General features: G+C 32.7%; 3 protein-coding genes, 1 long non-coding RNA gene and 1 pseudogene across 12 annotated transcripts; 2 read left to right on the top strand and 3 right to left on the bottom strand.

The window, feature by feature from the left end:
• Window positions 1-6,255, bottom strand: LOC107361149 (uncharacterized). 7 transcript variants are annotated; one of them, XR_016200901.1, is made up of 9 exons: window positions 6,127-6,255; window positions 5,783-5,884; window positions 5,567-5,685; window positions 4,915-5,241; window positions 4,445-4,568; window positions 3,973-4,060; window positions 3,471-3,651; window positions 2,445-3,376; window positions 1-2,316 (listed from the first exon to the last, which is right to left on the bottom strand). It is a non-coding gene; the product is annotated as an uncharacterized LOC107361149 (long non-coding RNA). The 7 variants fall into 7 exon arrangements; XR_016200899.1 differs by having other exon boundaries at window positions 5,783-6,255; XR_003082083.2 differs by having other exon boundaries at window positions 5,567-5,884.
• LOC107361142 (uncharacterized) lies at window positions 1,183-13,235 on the top strand. 2 transcript variants are annotated; one of them, XM_089270089.1, is made up of 6 exons: window positions 1,183-1,709; window positions 1,984-2,322; window positions 7,525-7,898; window positions 10,332-12,316; window positions 12,498-12,722; window positions 12,979-13,235. In XM_089270089.1, exons 1-4 carry the CDS (start codon window positions 1,183-1,185, stop codon window positions 11,255-11,257), a joined length of 2,166 nt encoding a protein of 721 aa, XP_089126215.1. In that variant the 3' UTR covers window positions 11,258-12,316; window positions 12,498-12,722; window positions 12,979-13,235. The 2 variants fall into 2 exon arrangements, with proteins under 2 accessions (XP_089126215.1, XP_089126214.1); XM_089270088.1 differs by lacking the exon at window positions 12,498-12,722.
• Window positions 13,236-13,665: 430 nt separating this feature from the next.
• endos (endosulfine alpha) lies at window positions 13,666-14,597 on the bottom strand. Its single transcript, XM_015927895.3, has 3 exons — window positions 14,440-14,597; window positions 14,237-14,344; window positions 13,666-14,120 (listed from the first exon to the last, which is right to left on the bottom strand). Exons 1-3 carry the CDS (start codon window positions 14,488-14,490, stop codon window positions 13,893-13,895), a joined length of 387 nt encoding a protein of 128 aa, XP_015783381.1. The 5' UTR covers window positions 14,491-14,597; the 3' UTR covers window positions 13,666-13,892.
• Window positions 14,598-15,043: 446 nt separating this feature from the next.
• LOC149094603 (protein furry homolog-like) lies at window positions 15,044-16,700 on the bottom strand (the record flags this gene model as incomplete). The annotated part of the gene is made up of 1 exon (XM_089270282.1): window positions 15,044-16,700. A coding segment is annotated over one exon (1,599 nt), but the record flags the coding sequence as incomplete, so codon positions are not given.
• A 216-nt stretch (window positions 16,701-16,916) lies between these two features.
• Window positions 16,917-18,763, top strand: LOC112538733 (uncharacterized; annotated as a pseudogene). Its single transcript, XR_016201033.1, has 3 exons — window positions 16,917-16,999; window positions 17,042-17,517; window positions 17,587-18,763. The product of XR_016201033.1 is annotated as an uncharacterized LOC112538733 (transcript).
• The last annotated feature ends 90 nt before the right edge of the window (window positions 18,764-18,853 follow it).

The following is an 18,853-nucleotide window of genomic DNA, read 5'->3' as shown; positions in this document are numbered from 1 at the left end:
TTAATTGAAATCGTCTAATTAACAGTCAATCATTTACATTGAATAAACAAATTGAAGTTGACATTTTTGAGCCTTTTTTAATGTTCTTGTGACATTAAACCAAATGACAAATAAACAAGTGCAACAAATTTTCCCATCGATATGCATTTTCATATTTAAATATTGTCATCAATTGGGTTTTTTAAGACAATTAGCCAACAGATTTTAATTGCGATCAAAGGCGCTATCAAGTTGATTAAAGGTTACAACTGTTAACTGCATTCGGTGGTTAAAAAAGACATAAAACAAGCCTGAGAACCAAAGATGTTTAATTACTTTTCTGTTGTTTATAAATTGTAACAAATGCAAATGGCTAATCCATCTTTTGGTTTACATCGTCAATAACTTTATGTCCCTTCATCGTCATTACCAGGACTAAGAGTGAAAGTTGTCTTAATCTTTGTCTTTCCAAGTCTTGTCAATCTTTCTCACTCTCACTCCATCATCATCATCATCAACACCATCAATAGCACAATCAAACTGAATCCTGACGAATCATGCATTTATCTTCTCTTTCTTTTCTTGCCTTTCCTTGTGAAAATAGCGTCAACTTGTAACGGAACATCAATGAATGACGATCCGTTATTTAGCCAAGAATCTTCATCTAATATTAATTAAGATACAGTCGTCTTCTTCATCTCATCTTCATCACTTTTCCTCACTCTTTATCATCTTTCCATTTGAAAGTCAACCTTTTTCTTTTGCTTCTTCTTCTTCCTTCTTCTTCTTCATTCATTCCATTCATCAAATCTAATTGAATCAGTGTATTTCAAAGTAACCACAATTTTTCGCCATCGTCAACTCGTCTTCTCACATGTGAACCATTGTTTCGTTGTTGTGCCATTTGTTTCAATGGATAAAAGACCATAGTCAAGGGTCATCATTATCATCTTTATCATCTTCTTCTTCATCATTTGCTTTTCATCTCTTTTTCATAATCAATTTAATGGTGAAAAATAAATAGAATAAAGAGTTTCATAGAAACTTACCTTCATCTATTCATCTTATTCAACCTTGTTCATTCATCGCTTTTCAACTATTTCACAGTTGTTCACCTTTTTCATTATTTTTCATTCACTTTCTCCTCTTTCTCTAAACAATTGTTGATTAATTTACCAAATCAACAAGTTGTACAATTGACAAATGAATGATGATTTGTTTAACAAACAAATAGTATCAATTGATTGTAGTGATTCTTCATTGACCCTGCCAGTGGACAATATACTGTCAAAGTGCAATGAATTTAAACTAATTACATTAACACCTGATCCAAAAATGTTGTCATCAGGGTCATCTTCTGTTTCTTCCCTGTCTTCCTCGTCCTCTTCACTTTCTTCTTCTCCTGCTTCCTCCATTTCGCCCAATGTGACCTCATTAACGATATCGTCTGTCTCCAAAGTCAATGGTAATCGGAAATGGTCCAATGGTGAAAAACAAGTTCAACTGGCATCATCAATCAATGATGCTGTCACCAAAGTATTGAATGGTTATGATTGGACATTGGTTACAACAGCTTCTCGGTCAGCGTCAACAGCCAAACTCAAGATTCACGTTAAAAGACCAATGAATGCTTTCATGGTTTGGGCTCAAGCAGCAAGAAGGAAACTTGCAGATCAATATCCTCATCTTCATAACGCCGAGTTGAGTAAATCACTAGGTAAACTGTGGAGGTAAGTCATCATTTATATTCAACAAGCGAATTGAATTTGACATTCTCGACATTTTTGATTCGCTTTTTAACCTTTTGCTCCGTGAAAAACATGGTTGACCTTAGGTTAATCCAAATAATACAGTTGATGAGTTGAAATTGAAATCTTTAGAGGGTCGATTTTCTTTGATTCAACTTGTTAATGGGTTTCCTTTTTCCGATAATCTTTCTCGATCAGATGAGATGTTCCGATTAATGAAGGAATTAATTTGATGTTTAAAATGTTCTTATGTCAGGGTTTTGAGTGAAGAAGAAAAGAAACCGTTCATGGAAGAAGCTGAAAGACTTCGATTGATTCATAAAACTGCTCATCCTGATTACAAATATCAACCTCGAAGACGGAAAAGTGGTAAAACTGAATCCAATGAAGGTCCATCTTCATCGAAAAGTAAACCAACATCATCACCATCAACCAATGTTACTACCTGTTCGTCTTCCTTCAACTCATCTTCATCTTCATCCTCGTCCTCCTCTTCATCATCACCTGGTTTTAAATCAAATGTATCTTATGATGTTGAAACTGATTTCACTGACCCACCAAATAAAAGGAGATTATCAAAACGATCAGCCTACAGGTAAACAATGAGAAAAAAAACTATTCTTTGATTATTTCAAATTAATAATGATGTGTTTATATTGGTGAAATGATTGATAATCAAAATTTAAAGTTATCTAAGATGTTTGTCTTGCATAGTACCGAAAGTTCTGAGTTTCCATGCCATCAAAGGCTTTTCTTCACTGGAAAAAGCCGCTGGAAAGGAAAACCGATTTAAATGCAGATTATCTTTAGAATTAACATTATTGATGTGAAGTTGTGAAGATGGGTCAAACAGTTTTGAGCTCTGTATGCAAAGTCAATCGACAGGTTATATGGAAGTGAACAAATAGAATGCCAAGGAAGACAATTTTGAATAAAACAGATTGAATCAGCAATCAAAAAATATCAATCGATTAAATCTTTGCTGTAATCCTCATCAACTTGAGTGTATTTGCATCATCATATGATGAAATTCCCATGATAATGAAGAAAAACTGCCTTAGTTGGCTTAACTGAATATTCATGCTTTATCAAATGTGTATACCGGGTGCATTGAATATCTGTTTCTCCTCCCATCAAATAACGAAGCTGAATCAGATGTCTAAACTTGTAGAGCGAAGGAAAGAAGATTGTTTTCCATAGCTTGATTCATCTTGATTGAGAGATTAGTTAAACTATTCTCAATACAGTCCGAAACCAGATGTCATTGTTGTTTGATATATTTAGGCACATTACAATCGCTCCATGATTGCTTTGAGATTTCCTTGATTAGATTTTGCTCGGCTTGAATATGATTTTATGAGATAAGGTTAAAGAACTGTTTTTATAACGATTCCGTTCTTTGAGCAACTGGTTAATATTAGCGCGGCAAAATTCCAATTCTCGATGATTAACAAAGAGATACTTTCTTCCTGGTTACTAATACAGTATTTGATGTAATTTATCATTTCCATTTATTTGCATTCACCAATCTGGTTTAAATGAATAAGTATGGTGTAAACAGCGAGGAAGATCAGGCAGCACCATCATTAATCCAGTAGCCATGTATTTAACGTTTGAATCAAAGTTTTTGTTTATCCGATATTTTTTGCCTGTATTGAGAAATAAATAATTGCACATTATAATTTCACAACAATTGAAAGTAAATAATGTATTAAACTTTCCTTGGCTATGAGTTTAACTTACAAAATAAACTGTCATTAAACTGTCCAGATGATGCTTATCAAAGGCGTTATCGTGATGTAAAAAAGTCATCTTCAATGTTTGACATTACGTAGTTGAGCCCAGCCCAACACATTGAAAGAATTGCTTTGAATTTTATTCTTGACAAATCATCCATACATCCAGACTGCATGTTTTGATCTCCCTGCAATTCATTTAATTTCAAAAAAATGACGAGATGTTAGTTATGAATGTAAATTATCAACAAAATCCTTCTCGGTTGTCAAACCAAATTCACTTGTAAACCGTTGATGTAACTTTGTCAATTATTTGCTATAAGAAAAAGAATATAATTTCAAGAACTATTTGAACCAGTTCAACTCACAATTGAAATAATTCATCAGGAAAACTTGATAAACACTGAACAAATTACTAATTAGCATCAATAAAACATTAAATAGAGTAAAACGCAAAATATAGAAATTAAATTTTGTTTGAATTTGCGTCATTAGATGGCGCCACTTACTAGCAACAAAACCAGGATTTTTTGAAACTTTTCAGCTTCTCATTCAGGAATTTGAGTTTTTACTGACTGGAATTATTCAATGACCGTTCTGAAAAGAGAAATGTAAAATTTATTCATTTAAAGATGATAAAATGTAACTGGATAAATCAGTTGCAACATAAAAATTCTTATTTTATACAATTTAATGATTGCTTTTGCCCCATTTGATTAACCATTAAAGAGATTAAATTTGTGATGAAAAATAACCAAATAATAACATTAATTATCTATTTAGTTCAAAAGAAACTCTAATTATTAATTTATTCAACTAAAATTATGTTATTCAAATTGGTTTTCAAATGCGCAAAACAATTTGTAAATCATTTGTTAAGGTTAAGGTTGAATCAGTGGTGAAACCGAACTAAATTAAGAATCTGTTTCCTGCAGCAAATTCAACGAATTTACTATTTAAACCAACCATAAATTAACTTACCTATGTTTTAAAACCTGTTTGCTGCAGGTAATCAGAATAGATCAACTGGTGATCAATAAATCACAGCCTTATAAGAGCAAAGTCACATTTCCATGTAAAGTAAATCTAATGGATAAATCGCAATCTGCAAAGAAAATTAAATCTTTTCAAAGATGTTTCTTCTGTTATCAATCTGTTTCCATACAATCTAGATTTAAAATCAGTTGATGGATGGTTATTCAACCAATTTTCCCTTCTAATACTAATTGTGACATATAGACACTAAGTGAATGATAATTAGGTTATAAACTGTATGTATAAATAGCATTCAGTCTGATTAATATGGACTAACATGTATTAGTATACGTGTTGGTCAGAAAGAGTAAAGGTTTTGCGACAAATGAGATTAAATGGTGGTTCAAACACTTACTACAGTTAAATGTTTAGTTAATTAACCTTACTCTTAACTGATTAATCGTGACTCCGATTACCTTGAATTAACGGTTGTAAGATGAGTAGAAGATGGTCGGCTTTAAAGATGAAGAAGGATGAAGAAGACTGCAAACAAATAAATCAACAGAAATGATTTAAAGCCAAATTAGGAGTTAATGCTACAATTGATAAAGAAAAATGATTCAGCCATATAAGCGGCAATCAAAGTTCGTCTGTTATTAAATCTGTTAGAAGCCAGTGCAGCATTGAAACGGTTTAATTAAAGCAGCCCAATCAACCCAAAGGAAAGGAGATTATCTTTTAGTCAATATCTGTCTTGATGATTAACATGATGAGAATGTTGATGTTGAACACGCAGCTTGACCCTGAAATGAATGAATGAATTAATGAATGAATCAGTGAACCATTGGATTGAAACACCAAGATGAGAAGATGATGATTAAGATGAAGCCGACAAAAATATACATCAACAATTAATTTTGTTGGCCTTAGGGTTAAATCAATTTTCATCCTTTGCACATTACAGTCATACAAACACACACACACACACACACTTGATTATTATCAATCGGCTTGAACCAGTCATACCAAACATTGAAAATTCAACAGACACATCCAAGCCCTCCCCCACCCCTCTGTCATCCACTTGCTTCACCATCATCATCATCCTCTCTTACTTTTTTTACTTACTTCTTCTGGAATCTTGTTTATGGCCAAGAGGAGTTTACCTTTTTTTTATCAACTATCTTCTTCAGCTCAATGTTGGTTGAACCCATCAACAAGGAATGAGATTTTTTCTACTTCTTCTCCTAAGCAAGAAGATGAAAGATGATGAAAGATGGTGATGATGAGAAAAAAAGAGAGAAAAGAAAGAGAAAAATAAACGTGAATGAGAGGTTTGTTGACCTTTGACATGAGTTCAATAAAAGCATTTTACAGCATTTTTTATTCAAGACTTGATGCTTGGTTATACATATTCCGTGTGAACAAAATGATGAAAGAATTTGCCTGAGAAAAGGAAAAGATGAAAAAAGTAAAAGAACACGAAGAGAGGAACGATGATGATGATGATGTGAAGGAAAGGAAAAAACGAGAGAGAGAGAGAGAAAGATGATAGATAAATCTCTTCAGATTGAATTATCTTCGCCAGTATTTCATGGGGAAAACAATAACCAGTAACAATTATCAACCAACAATCAACATCGGAGATTACATTATACACTTTTATCCTTAATATACCAAATATTTACCTTCCCAATGATTGAAGACACAGGTTGAACAAAAAAAGTGTATAAAACTATAAATTAATACAAACTATTTGATTACACAATTGATAGACCAGTGACTAAACAAAATGGCTGTTAAAAAACGGCAATGCCGTTTACCATTAATAATTTACCATTGCCATTGGTAACTTGAAACAAAAAGATTGTTTGTCTGTTGTCTTGGTAGCCAATTGGTTTTACCGGTTTTCTGGTTAACTTTTTGCTTCATCTTCTTCTTGTTTAATTATCCCTGTTAATTGAAATTGTTGATCATTAAATAAATGGATTAATTTTTTAATTGATCAATGAGCTAAATGGAAGAGGAAGAAAAAGGTATTTAATGTTGCATTGATTTACTAATTTACATAATCACTGAAGAGGAAAGGAAAGTTGAAAATTTTAAAAATAACGCGAAAATTTTCAAACCAATCAAGATTGGATCCAATTTTAACTCATTTTCTGGTCTCTCAGTTGTTTGATTAATGACAATTTATTTATATATCAATACTTTTACTTGATAAGTGAGTTTTGTTTTTTCTTGGTGTTTATTTTTTGAGTTTATTCATGTGAAAAAGGTTCATCATTTAAATCCAAAGGATAAATTATAATGATTGATTTAGGTTACAATCAATTGTCCATTCCCGTTAATACAAGTGTATCCACCATTTGTTAACCAGCAACATTATCTCGTAAGATTACAGGGTGATTCTCATCAATAGATTTATCTATAAGATTCCCAATGGTGATAAGTAAATATTGCTGACAATTAAGTTCTCTTCTAATTCTAATGAGCATACACGGAATTAATATCAAATGATTAGCTTTACTGTAACTCATTAGATGGGTTATAAACAGGCTGATGCATATCTACAAGGTTATACATTGAACCAGAAAAGTTTTATCTTGTATTTATTGGATTATCTTATAAAATGAGTTACAATTTAACAATTTACTCTGAATTGTAACAAAACCAAGCAATCAAAAGATGGATAATCAATTAAATGTTGAATTTGCAAGTTTGAAAATTACGCGTTTTGCCTTTTCTTATCAACCAATCGTAGACTTTTTGTCTCAAGTCAAAATTTTTCCGTTACCATGTGAACCTAACTGTTAAAAATTTTACATTAGAGATTAATTTTAATAATTAGAACAATTATTTTTGAGTTGAACAAAAGCAGACAGCTTAAAGACTGTTTAACCCTGATAGACAATAGGATAAATGTGATTATCATTCATCATTAAACATTAACATTGACATGACAATTTGAAATGATTAAAATCCAACAAGTGTCATCTTTAATAGTACTTTGTTTCTTGTGTATTTATACTGTTAAAGCTTACAGTCTGTCTAATAATTTTCTTCTCTTCTTTTTTTTATTGCAGTGAAACCAGAAAAAGTGCCTTCTATTATACAGCCAATAGCAACATCAGCAACAATGATAATAATAAAAACAGTAAATCATCAAACCGTTTGCCTCTCTCAAAATTCACCAGCAACACAAAGAATTACTGCAACACCAGCAACCCATCAAGCGAGTCTTCAACACATAATATTGCCACCAACTATCCTACAGTTGTTACAAGAGCAAGTACATCACTGCCACTACAACCACCACCACCACCACCATCATCATTATCATCATCATTACTATCATCAACAACATCGACTCAAGAAACTGGTACATTGGTCATAACACCTCCGTCAAACCTTCAAAGTGTAATAAATGTCAAAGACCTTAAAAAAAGTAGAGAATCAGGTATAAGTTGAAACATTACGTTCATTGAACCAGTGAACAACCAAAAAGAGGAGAAGAAAAAAGATGGAGCAATTAACTGATTATGCTAGTTTAATCAAGTTTGCTCTTCTCTCGATTAGTGTATTAACTCAGAATTAAGGCAAGAGTGTAAATGGCTTGACATTGCCTTTGATGTATTGACAAGTAATTAGTTTGATTTCACCAAATTTTTTCTTCTTTTTTTCTCTTCTATCCATTCAACTACAGAGAGATGATGAAGATAGTTTTTTATGATGCTAATAATTATGATGAGGATAATGATAATGTTTACTGTGAACATATAATACATTTATATTTTTGCTTCTTCTCCTGCTATTTGATACATTTTTAATGAATGATACAATTAGCGTTATTAGGATTGATGTAGTGGTAACTCTTGAAAGGGTCAAAAAATAAGGGATTGAAAGTTAAACTTGTCATTGAAATTGAATATTATCTGAATCAGTTGATTCTGTGATGAGCTTGAATCAAAAAAAAAGCTTGAAGTGAATCTAAAAACCTTTCAAGGTTAGGCTAATGTCAGTATTTTCAGTACCATTATGATTATTATTGCCTTTAGGTGATTTGATTGAAGAAGCAATAAGAAGAGAGATTTTTTTTACTCTCAGAAAATTGAGATTTCATCATCATCTTCATTACTTCTAAGCTCATTCCAATCATTCCAAGACTTGTCCTTCAGGGTAAAATATAATATTATGAAATAATTTATTCCCAATAATATTGATAATAATAATAGGAAGGTAAACATTGAAATTGATGTTCAAAGAAGCGCAGGTTTAACCAATCACCAAAATCAACTTCAATCCTTCCACTTTCATCAACAAATGTTAGGAAACCAAATGAACTTGAACAATATTTTTCTTGCCAACAATTAATCTAAATCTGTTCATGGATTGAAGGATTATAATCAAATGTAGATTGATGTTGATAAATACCGTTTCTGACCATTTCTCCGTCTATTAATAAGATTTGATTGAGTTGATTAGGAAGCCAGTAAAAGTTGTAATTTAGTTGATCTCATTCCCATCAAAGGTAACAAACAAAGCTATCATGTGATAAACTAGTAAGCTCTATTTTTCATCATTATTTTCATCATCATCATCATTCTTATTGTATGAATGGTTATAAAGTGCATAGTGATTTAAAAATGGACTCAAAAATGATTGGCAATTTAAACAGGCAGACAAAAGCGATTTGATTTTTTGCTACAATTGTGATTATAAATTGATGAACTAGTGTTTACTTACCTTGCTTACTGTTGACAACAGTTTGTTGCTATTTAATTGATTGAAGCTTTTTTGCATTATAAGATCAACTATCGATACAACTCGATCAACATAAGCTGAACCAGAATTAATTTGTATCTCTACAATTAACTGATCCCTTCAGATAGGTTTGACTTGGAAAACAGAGAAAATTTGAGATTTCATTTTAATTGGGTTTCCATTGAAAGTGATTGCCATGAGCAGCAAAAATGATGATTGGTGTAAAAAACATGAAATTGAGTTGATTTCCAATGAGTTGATTAGAGCAGTTATTAGTTTTACTGTAAAAATGATAATTTAAGGATACTTGAGAGTCGATTGGACTTTTAATACATTCTCAAGATGTTTGATTATGATTAGTAAATTGCGAATAGGATTAGGAAAGAAACCAAAAAATATTCAAGGTACCCAATCATCTGGAAAAATAAGCACTTATCTAATCATGCGATTGATAACAATTTAGGATTACTTTTTATTTCGTCTAACTGCTCAGTTAGAAATGAGTTAAATTGTTGTAAATCTAGCGTTGATCCATGTATCAAAGCTGGTCAATGGTGATTGCCTTCGTCAAGGTGAAAGTGTTTGACCCAAGACACAATCTGTAATTACTGGAAACCCAAAAAGCGACTTTGGGTTTGCATGTTAATGAATGGTAATGCTTTGGGTTGCCATTAACACACGCCTTTGTGATAGACTTGAGTGGGTTTTTATTTAACATTACATTAATATTATTGCCCAAGTAATATATTAAAGCAGAGAGAAAGTGAAAGATGATTATGATTATTTCTCATGCCAATTGAGTATAATTACAATTAATTTGATCCAATTTAGAAAGGCATCCTTGATCTTTTTTAATAGTTAAGGACAAATCTTATTGTATTAACTGTATTATAAAGACTTGAACAGGAAACACCAGAAAAAAAGCGAACGATGGGAATGAGAAAGAATTATCAGAATCAAAAATTAAATCTATCACAATTTTAATGGAAGTTCAATGATCTCTCATCGCCATCATCATTTTTCTCTCTTTTTTTCCTTCACTCTTCTTGTTGCTTGTTTTTTTGCACATATTAATGTATTCTTTCTCATTCTTTTTCATTTTTTTGTATCGTTTTTTTGTCTTCATTAGATTCAAATACCAATGTTGCCAAAAAGCATAAAGGACTATCATTTTATCAATCGTCATCGGAATTGATGTCATCCACTCAGTTGATAATGGGTGAAACCTATCAACCCATAGAGAGGTTGGATTGTCCAAGCAATCAATCAACCTTGGAATACAAAAATGGTAATATTGTTGATCTGGATCCGGAGTCAATTGATAATTTAGAGAAAGGTGAACTTGATCAATATTTACCTTACCATTACAATGGTAGCAATGGCAATAACTTGTACAATTACATCAACAATGAAAATGAGGCTGCAAGATATTCAACATCGCCATTAACACCAACACTGGCAGCATTGTGTTCAAACAAGGGCAACAATATGGATCCATCAAGCGAACCATCAGCTTCTTCACCAGTCGATGTGATTTACAATTGGTCAAACCATTACATTTCATCTTTACAGCAACAACAAGAGGCTAATCAAGATGATTTACAGTCTGATCAACTGAATCGGTATCCAGCCAACGAGGGTTCAACAGTTAAATCTGATGGCAACAATAACGCCAAGAATGTCAACAATAATGGCAAATTTGCTAAAGGCTCATTATCATCGCCATCATCTAAAAGTTATTACATCAATGGATCAATCAACCCGTCAACATGCAATAGTCAATCATTATCACAAATAATTGGAGCTGGTCTTAGGAGTGGCTCTGATTACTCTCTACCTGTTGATGTCAATTCATACAGCTCATCAGTAAAGTCGAATCAAGATGGTGATTTAAATTATACATATTTAGAGGCAAATTACAACAACAACAATCATAATGACAATAATAGTGATCATGAAAATGGCAATGAAAACAACCATAATTCAAAAGGAGCAACAGTAACGTCCAATTATTACCATAATTACGAGTCAAACATTTTCTGGTCTTACCAATGAAAATAAAAGCAAAGATAACCTAAAAAGTCTAATGTTAATAATAAAGTCAATTCTCGATTGATGTAACATTATTAAATTTATTGCCATAATTTTAGCATAAAGTAAGCAAAAAACAAGAGACAGCAATATATGGCTGTCATTGAGCTTCATTAATCTTTGTTAAAACAACATTATGCTGGTTAAACTTGAATCCACACTCCAAGATTGAATGCAGTTGAAACTTTTTCTGCTAAGACAAGAAAAATTAGGAAAAAATTCCTTTCATAGCTGGCGCTTTAGATTCCTTCAATTCCTGGTTCTTGTATTTTTTGCTCCTTGAACAATTTCCTTGCCATTATCATAATTATCAAGAATAAATTGATATCAAATTATAATTTTCTAGATATTGATTGCTTTTCAACAAAAAGCAGGGCTTCTTCAGGGCTAAACACTTGATTAAACTCGCTTAGTTTAATACTTTTTTTTGCTGGTTACAAGGAAAATCATCCATTGTAACTCATTTGCAACAATTGAAACAATCGTTTAACCCTGCACATGTTAAACTCTAATCTTCAACCTGTCGGCTTGAATCGCCAAAAAAATGATTAAATTTAAACGTCACCTTCTTTTTTTTATGAACATTCATTTAACGTCTATTCAATAATGATGATTAATGGTAACCCAAAAGAAATGTTCAATAGATGGCGCTAGAAGAAAAAACCTGATTAAGGGAGTGAATCTTTTGGTGAATGCGATTGAGTTGATTACGTGTTCATTTTTCTTTACACTTCAGGTCGGTCTGGCTCAACATTTTTCACTTAACCTTTTTTTCCTCATTTTTAAATTGTTCCTGCTCTTGTAGACGTTTATTCAACATCTAATTGTTAATCAGTTTTTATCCTCTTCTAACATTTTATTTAATTTGTCTCTTCACTTTACTTTATTCTTTCCCTTATGTAAGATGTAAGGTTTACACATTTCACAAACACACAGTCATGTACAGCCATAGATACATACCATGTATATTTAACCGTACGTGTTACTCTTTTTGACTAATCCACACACTCAACTTTACTGAAGGTAAGACAATCTTATCTCGTTTTTTTCAAAGACACACCCGATTCTGTTTTTTCCTTCACATCCGATTTTCCATTTTTTGCTCATCTTTACACAGCATCCTAATTTTCAATCATTTTTTTACGTCTCAATATTTTATTTGTTTTTATTTTTTTTTCTTCCTCCTCATTGATATCTACCAAAGGATCAATCTCCTTTTTTTCATTTCCAGTGTGTACCAGGGACAAACAAAACTGGTTTTCACAATGGTTTGACAGAAAACATTTGATTATTCTGAGATCATTGTGAAAGCTGTTTCTGTAGTCTCGTCCCCATCATCATCGTCGTGAAAAAAAGTAGATTCTCAAGTTTATTTTAGGCCTCAACGTTATGTACATAATGATATACAGCCTTAGGCCTTTAAACTGAGGTTTGTTTCTCTTAATTTTTTTTTTCACTTTCTATCTTCTCTTTCTTTCTTGCTATCTCTTCTTTTTTTACTCTTCCTATCATCCTCTTCCCTATCCTTTTCTTTCTCTTTCTCTTTCACTCACTTACCCACTCACTCAATCTCTTAATATTTACATGCTCTCTATGTCTGTCTGTCTCTTTTCCTTCTCATTTTTCCTCTTCCTAACCATTAACACTTTTATTTAATCAATGAAATTTGCTTTTTATTGTATTAGGAACAACTTTTTTGGATCTACATCCTCTTATAGCTTTTGAACGTGAAAATTTCATCTCGTTGAATAACGAATGGACGATTTCTTTTGGAGGATTTCAGTGAATCGATTCTAGTCACTATTCTGGTTGTCACACTTATCCCAATTAAACGAGAACTGTATCATTTGTACTTCTAGACAGAGGAATTTGTAAAAATCATTGAGAATTATTAGTATTTCCGGCCAACAGCAGAGACTAATAAATTATTAACAAGATTAAATGTCATTGTTAATATTTTAACACAAAAAGAAAACTTTAATTGATGTTGATAAGTTTCCCTGGCAATATTTATTATTTTTACATTAGATATTTCAGCTCGCATCGAGGAACCAGTGGAAGATAATGATGATTAGTTCCCATTATGGTAGAAATACAATTACAATTAATTTTATCCAATTTAACGAAATCTCTGATATTTTCCTTCACAAACAGCTAAGAACAGCATTCAAATATCATAAGTTAACAGGAAACAGCAGGGAAAGGCAAAGATAAATCGGTCGGCTCTTTGACTTCTTTGTTTCTTTACTAGTTCTAAACAATTTTGGTTTTATCAAAGCTCATTGATCTTCTTTATCCTAGATGAAGATTGATTAATCAATTCCCATTTTTGTTCCTTGTATTATAATGTAATAATTAATAAGTCATGCAACTGATTAATCTTTGAGTTTAATTGCTCGTTATCTTTCACCATGTTAATTCAATCATCCTTCCTCATGATGAAAGACATTTTTTGTGATACATATGGGCTGCTGAAAGTTTCGTTTTGACTGGTTAATTCATTAAAATGACATCTAAATCTTATCAATGGTTTTAATCGGTTATATGGATATCATGAAGGTGACTGTTTATTCCATGAGAAGATTCAAAAGTGTAGCGATTAATTCAAGTCATGATCATGGAGAAGTTCAGTTGCTAATTTGCTTTGTGAATGTATCGACGTTTTCCTTGTAGCCAAACAATCAGGGGTAGGAATTGTATCACCAGTTAATGGAGGTGAAACGGTAAAGTTAACAGGTTCTTGGGAAAGTGATGAGGGTTGTCTTGATTTGTTATTTTTAATAGCTGCCTTTGCCATGTTATAATCTCCCGAGTCAAAATATTTAGTCTGAAAGGAAAATCATAGAGAAATAATCAGATGTAAGAAAAGCGTAATTTAGAAAGATAAAAGCAAATGCTGATAGCTTATAAGGTAGGGTTAAGCTTAAAGAGCACAATACTTACTCCTTTTTGGAGCCTTTTTTGCAGAAACTGAGGACCCGGTCTCTGGACTGATGGGTATTTGGCTTTTAATTTGGCTTCTTCCTCTCTTTCTGTCTTGACCGGGTCATTCTATTAAATAAATAAAGAGATGGAAACAGTTACAGAGCCAATTGAAACCATAAACATGAATAACAGTCTAAAATGAAATAAAGGAAAACACTTACATTTGACAATGGTCCAGAGTATTTGACATTTGAACTCAAATCTTCATCCATGACTATGTGATGATAAATCAAGCTAGAGGTATGTTAAAATTGATTAAAGTCGTTAATTAGTAAACAGTGGTGACAAAAACAAAATCCCAATGATAAATCACTGAAGAGACAGAATAAAAAATTAAAGAGAAAGAGTAAACAGAAAGGATAGTCGCTTATTTTTGGAGATGATTTTTTTGTTGAAATAGCCAGAAACGGCGGTTATTTTAACATTTAAATTGCTAAATAATGCAACTATTTACAAAGAAAAAACATTATTATTCAATTTTTTTCTCTTTTAATTAGAAAAATGGTTATTTGAAGATTTTTTTCAACGAAACAGTATCTAATTATGATTAAAATTAAAACAAAACTGGTAAAGTTAAGATCAGGTTACTGTGTCTGTAATCCATCTTGACTTCATTTATTTTATTTAGTCAATAATGGAGAGAAGAGAGGGCAGCACTTTAAGCACAATTCAGATGCCAATTGCAAGTTGATTGTGATTGACGCAAATGATAAAAGCTTTAATAATCGTACATTTCCATCACCGAGACACTAATTAACGAAAGCTTCAACTCTCAGTTAATAACATGTTTCACTCTGGTCGTGATTTATTTTTCCTATCAAGTTTAATCTTTAGGTTGAGGCATCAAGATCTTGCTAACAAATGGCATCTTTATTGTGAAATTTAATATAATTTGCTTGTTCTTGGGTCGAGATTTATTGATAATAAGTATAGTGTGTTGTCCTTTACATGTAAGAAGTTCTGATTCATCAGGAGACTTGCTGGTTCCACTAGCTTGAATAGAAGTCTTCCAACTGGCAAGAAGCTGGAGTAGCATTCGCAGAGCATTATCCAACAGTTGAGGAAAAGTGTCATTGATTTCAGATAAAATAAAGTTGATGAAACCTTCAACAACATCATCTCTCCATTCAGGAAAATTGTTTATGATATGCTGCAAAGCTTGCCATGCCAAGACTCTTAGTTCCTCATCCATGTGAACAGTTAATCGTGAAAGTAGATCAATTAAATCGGTGCGGGACATACCATCGGGAATTAGACGTGGTATTGCTGCAATACAAGCTCGAAAGAGATCAATTTTAGGTTTCCTTTCACCAGTTATCATGTCATCAGGCTCTTTGTTTATGTTTTGGACTGTGGTAAGCATTAATGGTTTACCAAATTGTAGATCTAAAGCTTTGAGAATATCGTTAAGAGATTTTAGTACATGAGGATAGTAATCGTTGACACCAATATTTTTGGCCATTCTTTCAGTCAACATTTTGTTTAAATAGGTTCTTTTCACTCGGAGGGTGTTTCCTGAAGGCATTACTCCAGGTGTTCGAGGCATTGGCGGTTCACCTTCTTTCTGTTGTAGACTATCGGCAACCACAATGAATGCTCTCAAACCAATTGTCATTCGCTCAGGAGCAAAAATCACTTTTATTGGACGGTCAACTGAAAGTAAATCATAAACAATTCCTTTCATGGCAAAATCCAATTTTTCTTGAGCAATAAACTGAATTATTTTGACGAAAAAGCTTAAATTAACATCTCTGGGCACAACAGCTTTGGATCCTTTCGGAAATAATGAATAAACAATACTTTGTAACTTGGATTGGGTAGCAGTATTTGATTCACACTTGATACGAATCATGTAAACCCATAGTAAACGATGAAGCGATTCCATTGCTAATTTGGACATTTTACTATCGCGATTTTTAAGATGAGAAAGGCACATGGAAAGAAAACAGTGCCAATTTTTAAGGAAAAACTGTTTCTGAGAAACGCATAGTAAACATGTTACCAGAGGAAAAAGGGCATAAGTGTGTTTCTTTTTAACACACAAATCCAGAGTTAACGGGTAAAGCATCTCAACGAAATTTTTAAGACAAGGAACATTGACTTCATTTTTGACCGTAGCAGCAACTGGTGAAAGAATGTGCTCAAACAATCCAGCTAAATTGTGCTTGATATCTTTATCTTTGACTTCAATGAAGTAATGGGCACATTCGTGCATAAACTCGAAAGACGCTTCAAATTGTTCAATAGGAACCATTTTAATGCGGAAAAATTTCATGCCCATAAGTAGATTAATAATGGACTGGGTAGTGACCATACTCGGCTCTCGACTTCTCAATTCTTTGAGCTCAGCCATGAACCGTTTACGAACAGAATGGAATCTGGCTTGAGCCAATACACCGATGACTTCAGCATAAAGGTCCGCAATGTTTCACAATTTGTTGATTGTATTGGTGAATGTAGATTTAAGTTTAAGTAAGCTTGAACTATTGACTCTTGTTTCTACGGTATAACCTGAAACTATCGAAGAAAAATCGAAATTTTAAAAACCGTTCAAACAAAGCTAAGTCATAAGAAAACGTCAAATACAATCAAACATTTTTTGATGTACTAATTTGAGTACTAATTATTCTCGGTTAGCATGCGTCGATTTTATAGTTATTTGGCAGTATACAAGGTTGGTTTTACAGCATTAAGTTTTGCAGAAACTCATAGCCCCAAAAAGTTAAAAAATAAAATTCATTGTGTTCATTGATTAAACTGTAGTAAAATTCAAACTTTGAACAATAAAGTAGCCTTGATTAATGGTTCAAGTGCTGGAATCGGAAAAGCAACAGCTTTACTCTTCGCATCTTTAGGCGCTAAAGTATCCATAGTTGGACGTGATCAAAGTAAATTGGATAAAGTTGCTGCTGAATGTGAATCCAAGTCACTTCATCACTACAAGCCTGTTGTCATATCACTACAAGGCTGATTATATTAGAGATGAAGATGTTGTTCGAACCTTTGAAGAAACCATTTCTGTTTATAAAACTTTAGACATTTTGGTCAACAATTGTGGTCTTGCTGCGACCGGAAGATTTGGTGAGCCAGACGATATGGCTGATTATGCTCGAGCTAATGGTTAAATCGAGCAGTTCAATGTTCGAGCTGTTGTGCTTCTTACTGAATTAGCTGCACCATACTTGAAGGAAACCAATGGAGCAATAGTTAATGTTTCAAGTGTTGCAGGCATAAGACCAGTGAGTATAAATAACTTGGTTTTACAAGCAAACTGAATGCCTTAATTTCGTTTTCTGTTTCTTTTACAGTTGCAAGCATATTGGTCTTATTGTATGTCAAAAGCTTCCCTGGATATGTTTACAAAGTGTATGGCAGGTAAACTGGCTTTTCATGTTCGAGTAAACTCGGTTAAACCAGGATTAACTCGATCAAACTTCTTTTCGTCTCATCCTGACCCAGACGCTTTGTTGTCAGCTTTAGCTCAAGAACAACCTTTAAAACGAATTGCTGAAACAATAGATATTGCCAATGTGATTGCTTTCCTCGCATCCGATGCTGCAAAAAACATGACTGGTTCAATTGTTGTTTCAGACACTGGCGAATTGATTGCTGATCCACTTGCAAAATAAATTTTTTCATGCAATCAATGAAGTCAAAACTGGTAATAACTCATACAAAGTGTTTTTGGGAAAATGCAATGCAATCTCACTTCATAAAAATCAACAAAATTGACCCCATGAGTTTTACATTTGCAATCCTTTAATTTCAGAATCCATCTCATTGGGTTTATTTTGTGTCCAAAGCTGATTTTGATATGTTCACCAAGTCAATGGCTGGTAAATTGGCTCATATTATTAGAGTAAACTCAGTTGATCCTGTTGCCGTTCATACTCATCCTATTGACTCTTCAATGTTGGAAAAATTTATATCCATGAAACCCTTTAAACAAATCCCACAGAAACGTTTTATTTGTTGATAAAAGTTTTGTTCTAATTTTATTCCACTTTGGATACAATCAAGTTCTTTCATGTGATCGTCATTTGTTTTGAGCAAAAAAAAACATTGATAGTGATGGTCAAACTTCAAAATAATTTTGGACGCGTCGAGTTGCTTATATAATAGCATACTAATTATTCTCTGTTGCTTTCGTCGTGTTTATTAATCGTCATTTACAAACATTGCATACTACTAGCTTACAATACAAGAAGCTTATTATACTATGGTGGTAAACAAGCATCCTTGACCGAATCATTATGGTCAAGGCTGAAAGCTATGTGTAATCCGTCATCCATAATTATCGTAATTTGAGAACGAAAAGTTTAATGGAACAATGAAAAACCTCGGTCAAGATTGCTTGTAAACCAACAATGTACAGGGTGTGACTAAAGTTCGTGTAGGAGGCAAAAAAATATTTCCCCCCTGCGTAGAAACCAATTTCAATTTTCTTTGATTTCTCGATTGAGAAACTGATTTTCTCTCTTAAGCCCTCCTACCTACTAAGAACTTTAGTTACACCCTGTATAGTAAGCTAATCTTACGCTACTTAATAGAAAAGAGATGGCGCTGAGTTCATAA

Source organism: Tetranychus urticae, chromosome 1 (genome assembly GCF_039701765.1).
Source record: "Tetranychus urticae isolate SD_2017Ah chromosome 1, NJAU_TeUrti_SD_1.0, whole genome shotgun sequence".
Taxonomy (NCBI): domain Eukaryota; kingdom Metazoa; phylum Arthropoda; class Arachnida; order Trombidiformes; family Tetranychidae; genus Tetranychus; species Tetranychus urticae.
Note: the sequence above shows the minus strand (reverse complement) of the source record. Positions and strands in the feature narration are given on the sequence as shown.

Coding starts and splice junctions, on each gene's coding strand:
- endos (XM_015927895.3), bottom strand. CDS start 14,490: ATGGATGAAGATTTGAGTTCAAATGTCAAATACTCTGGACCATTGTCA. Junction 14,345..14,439: donor ACTCTGGACCATTGTCAAAT/GTAAGTGTTTTC, acceptor TTTATTTAATAG/AATGACCCGGTCAAGACAGA. Junction 14,121..14,236: donor AAAAAAGGCTCCAAAAAGGA/GTAAGTATTGTG, acceptor TTTTCCTTTCAG/ACTAAATATTTTGACTCGGG.
- LOC107361142 (XM_089270088.1), top strand. CDS start 1,183: ATGAATGATGATTTGTTTAACAAACAAATAGTATCAATTGATTGTAGT. Junction 2,323..7,524: donor TCAAAACGATCAGCCTACAG/GTAAACAATGAG, acceptor TTTTTATTGCAG/TGAAACCAGAAAAAGTGCCT. Junction 7,899..10,331: donor TAAAAAAAGTAGAGAATCAG/GTATAAGTTGAA, acceptor TGTCTTCATTAG/ATTCAAATACCAATGTTGCC.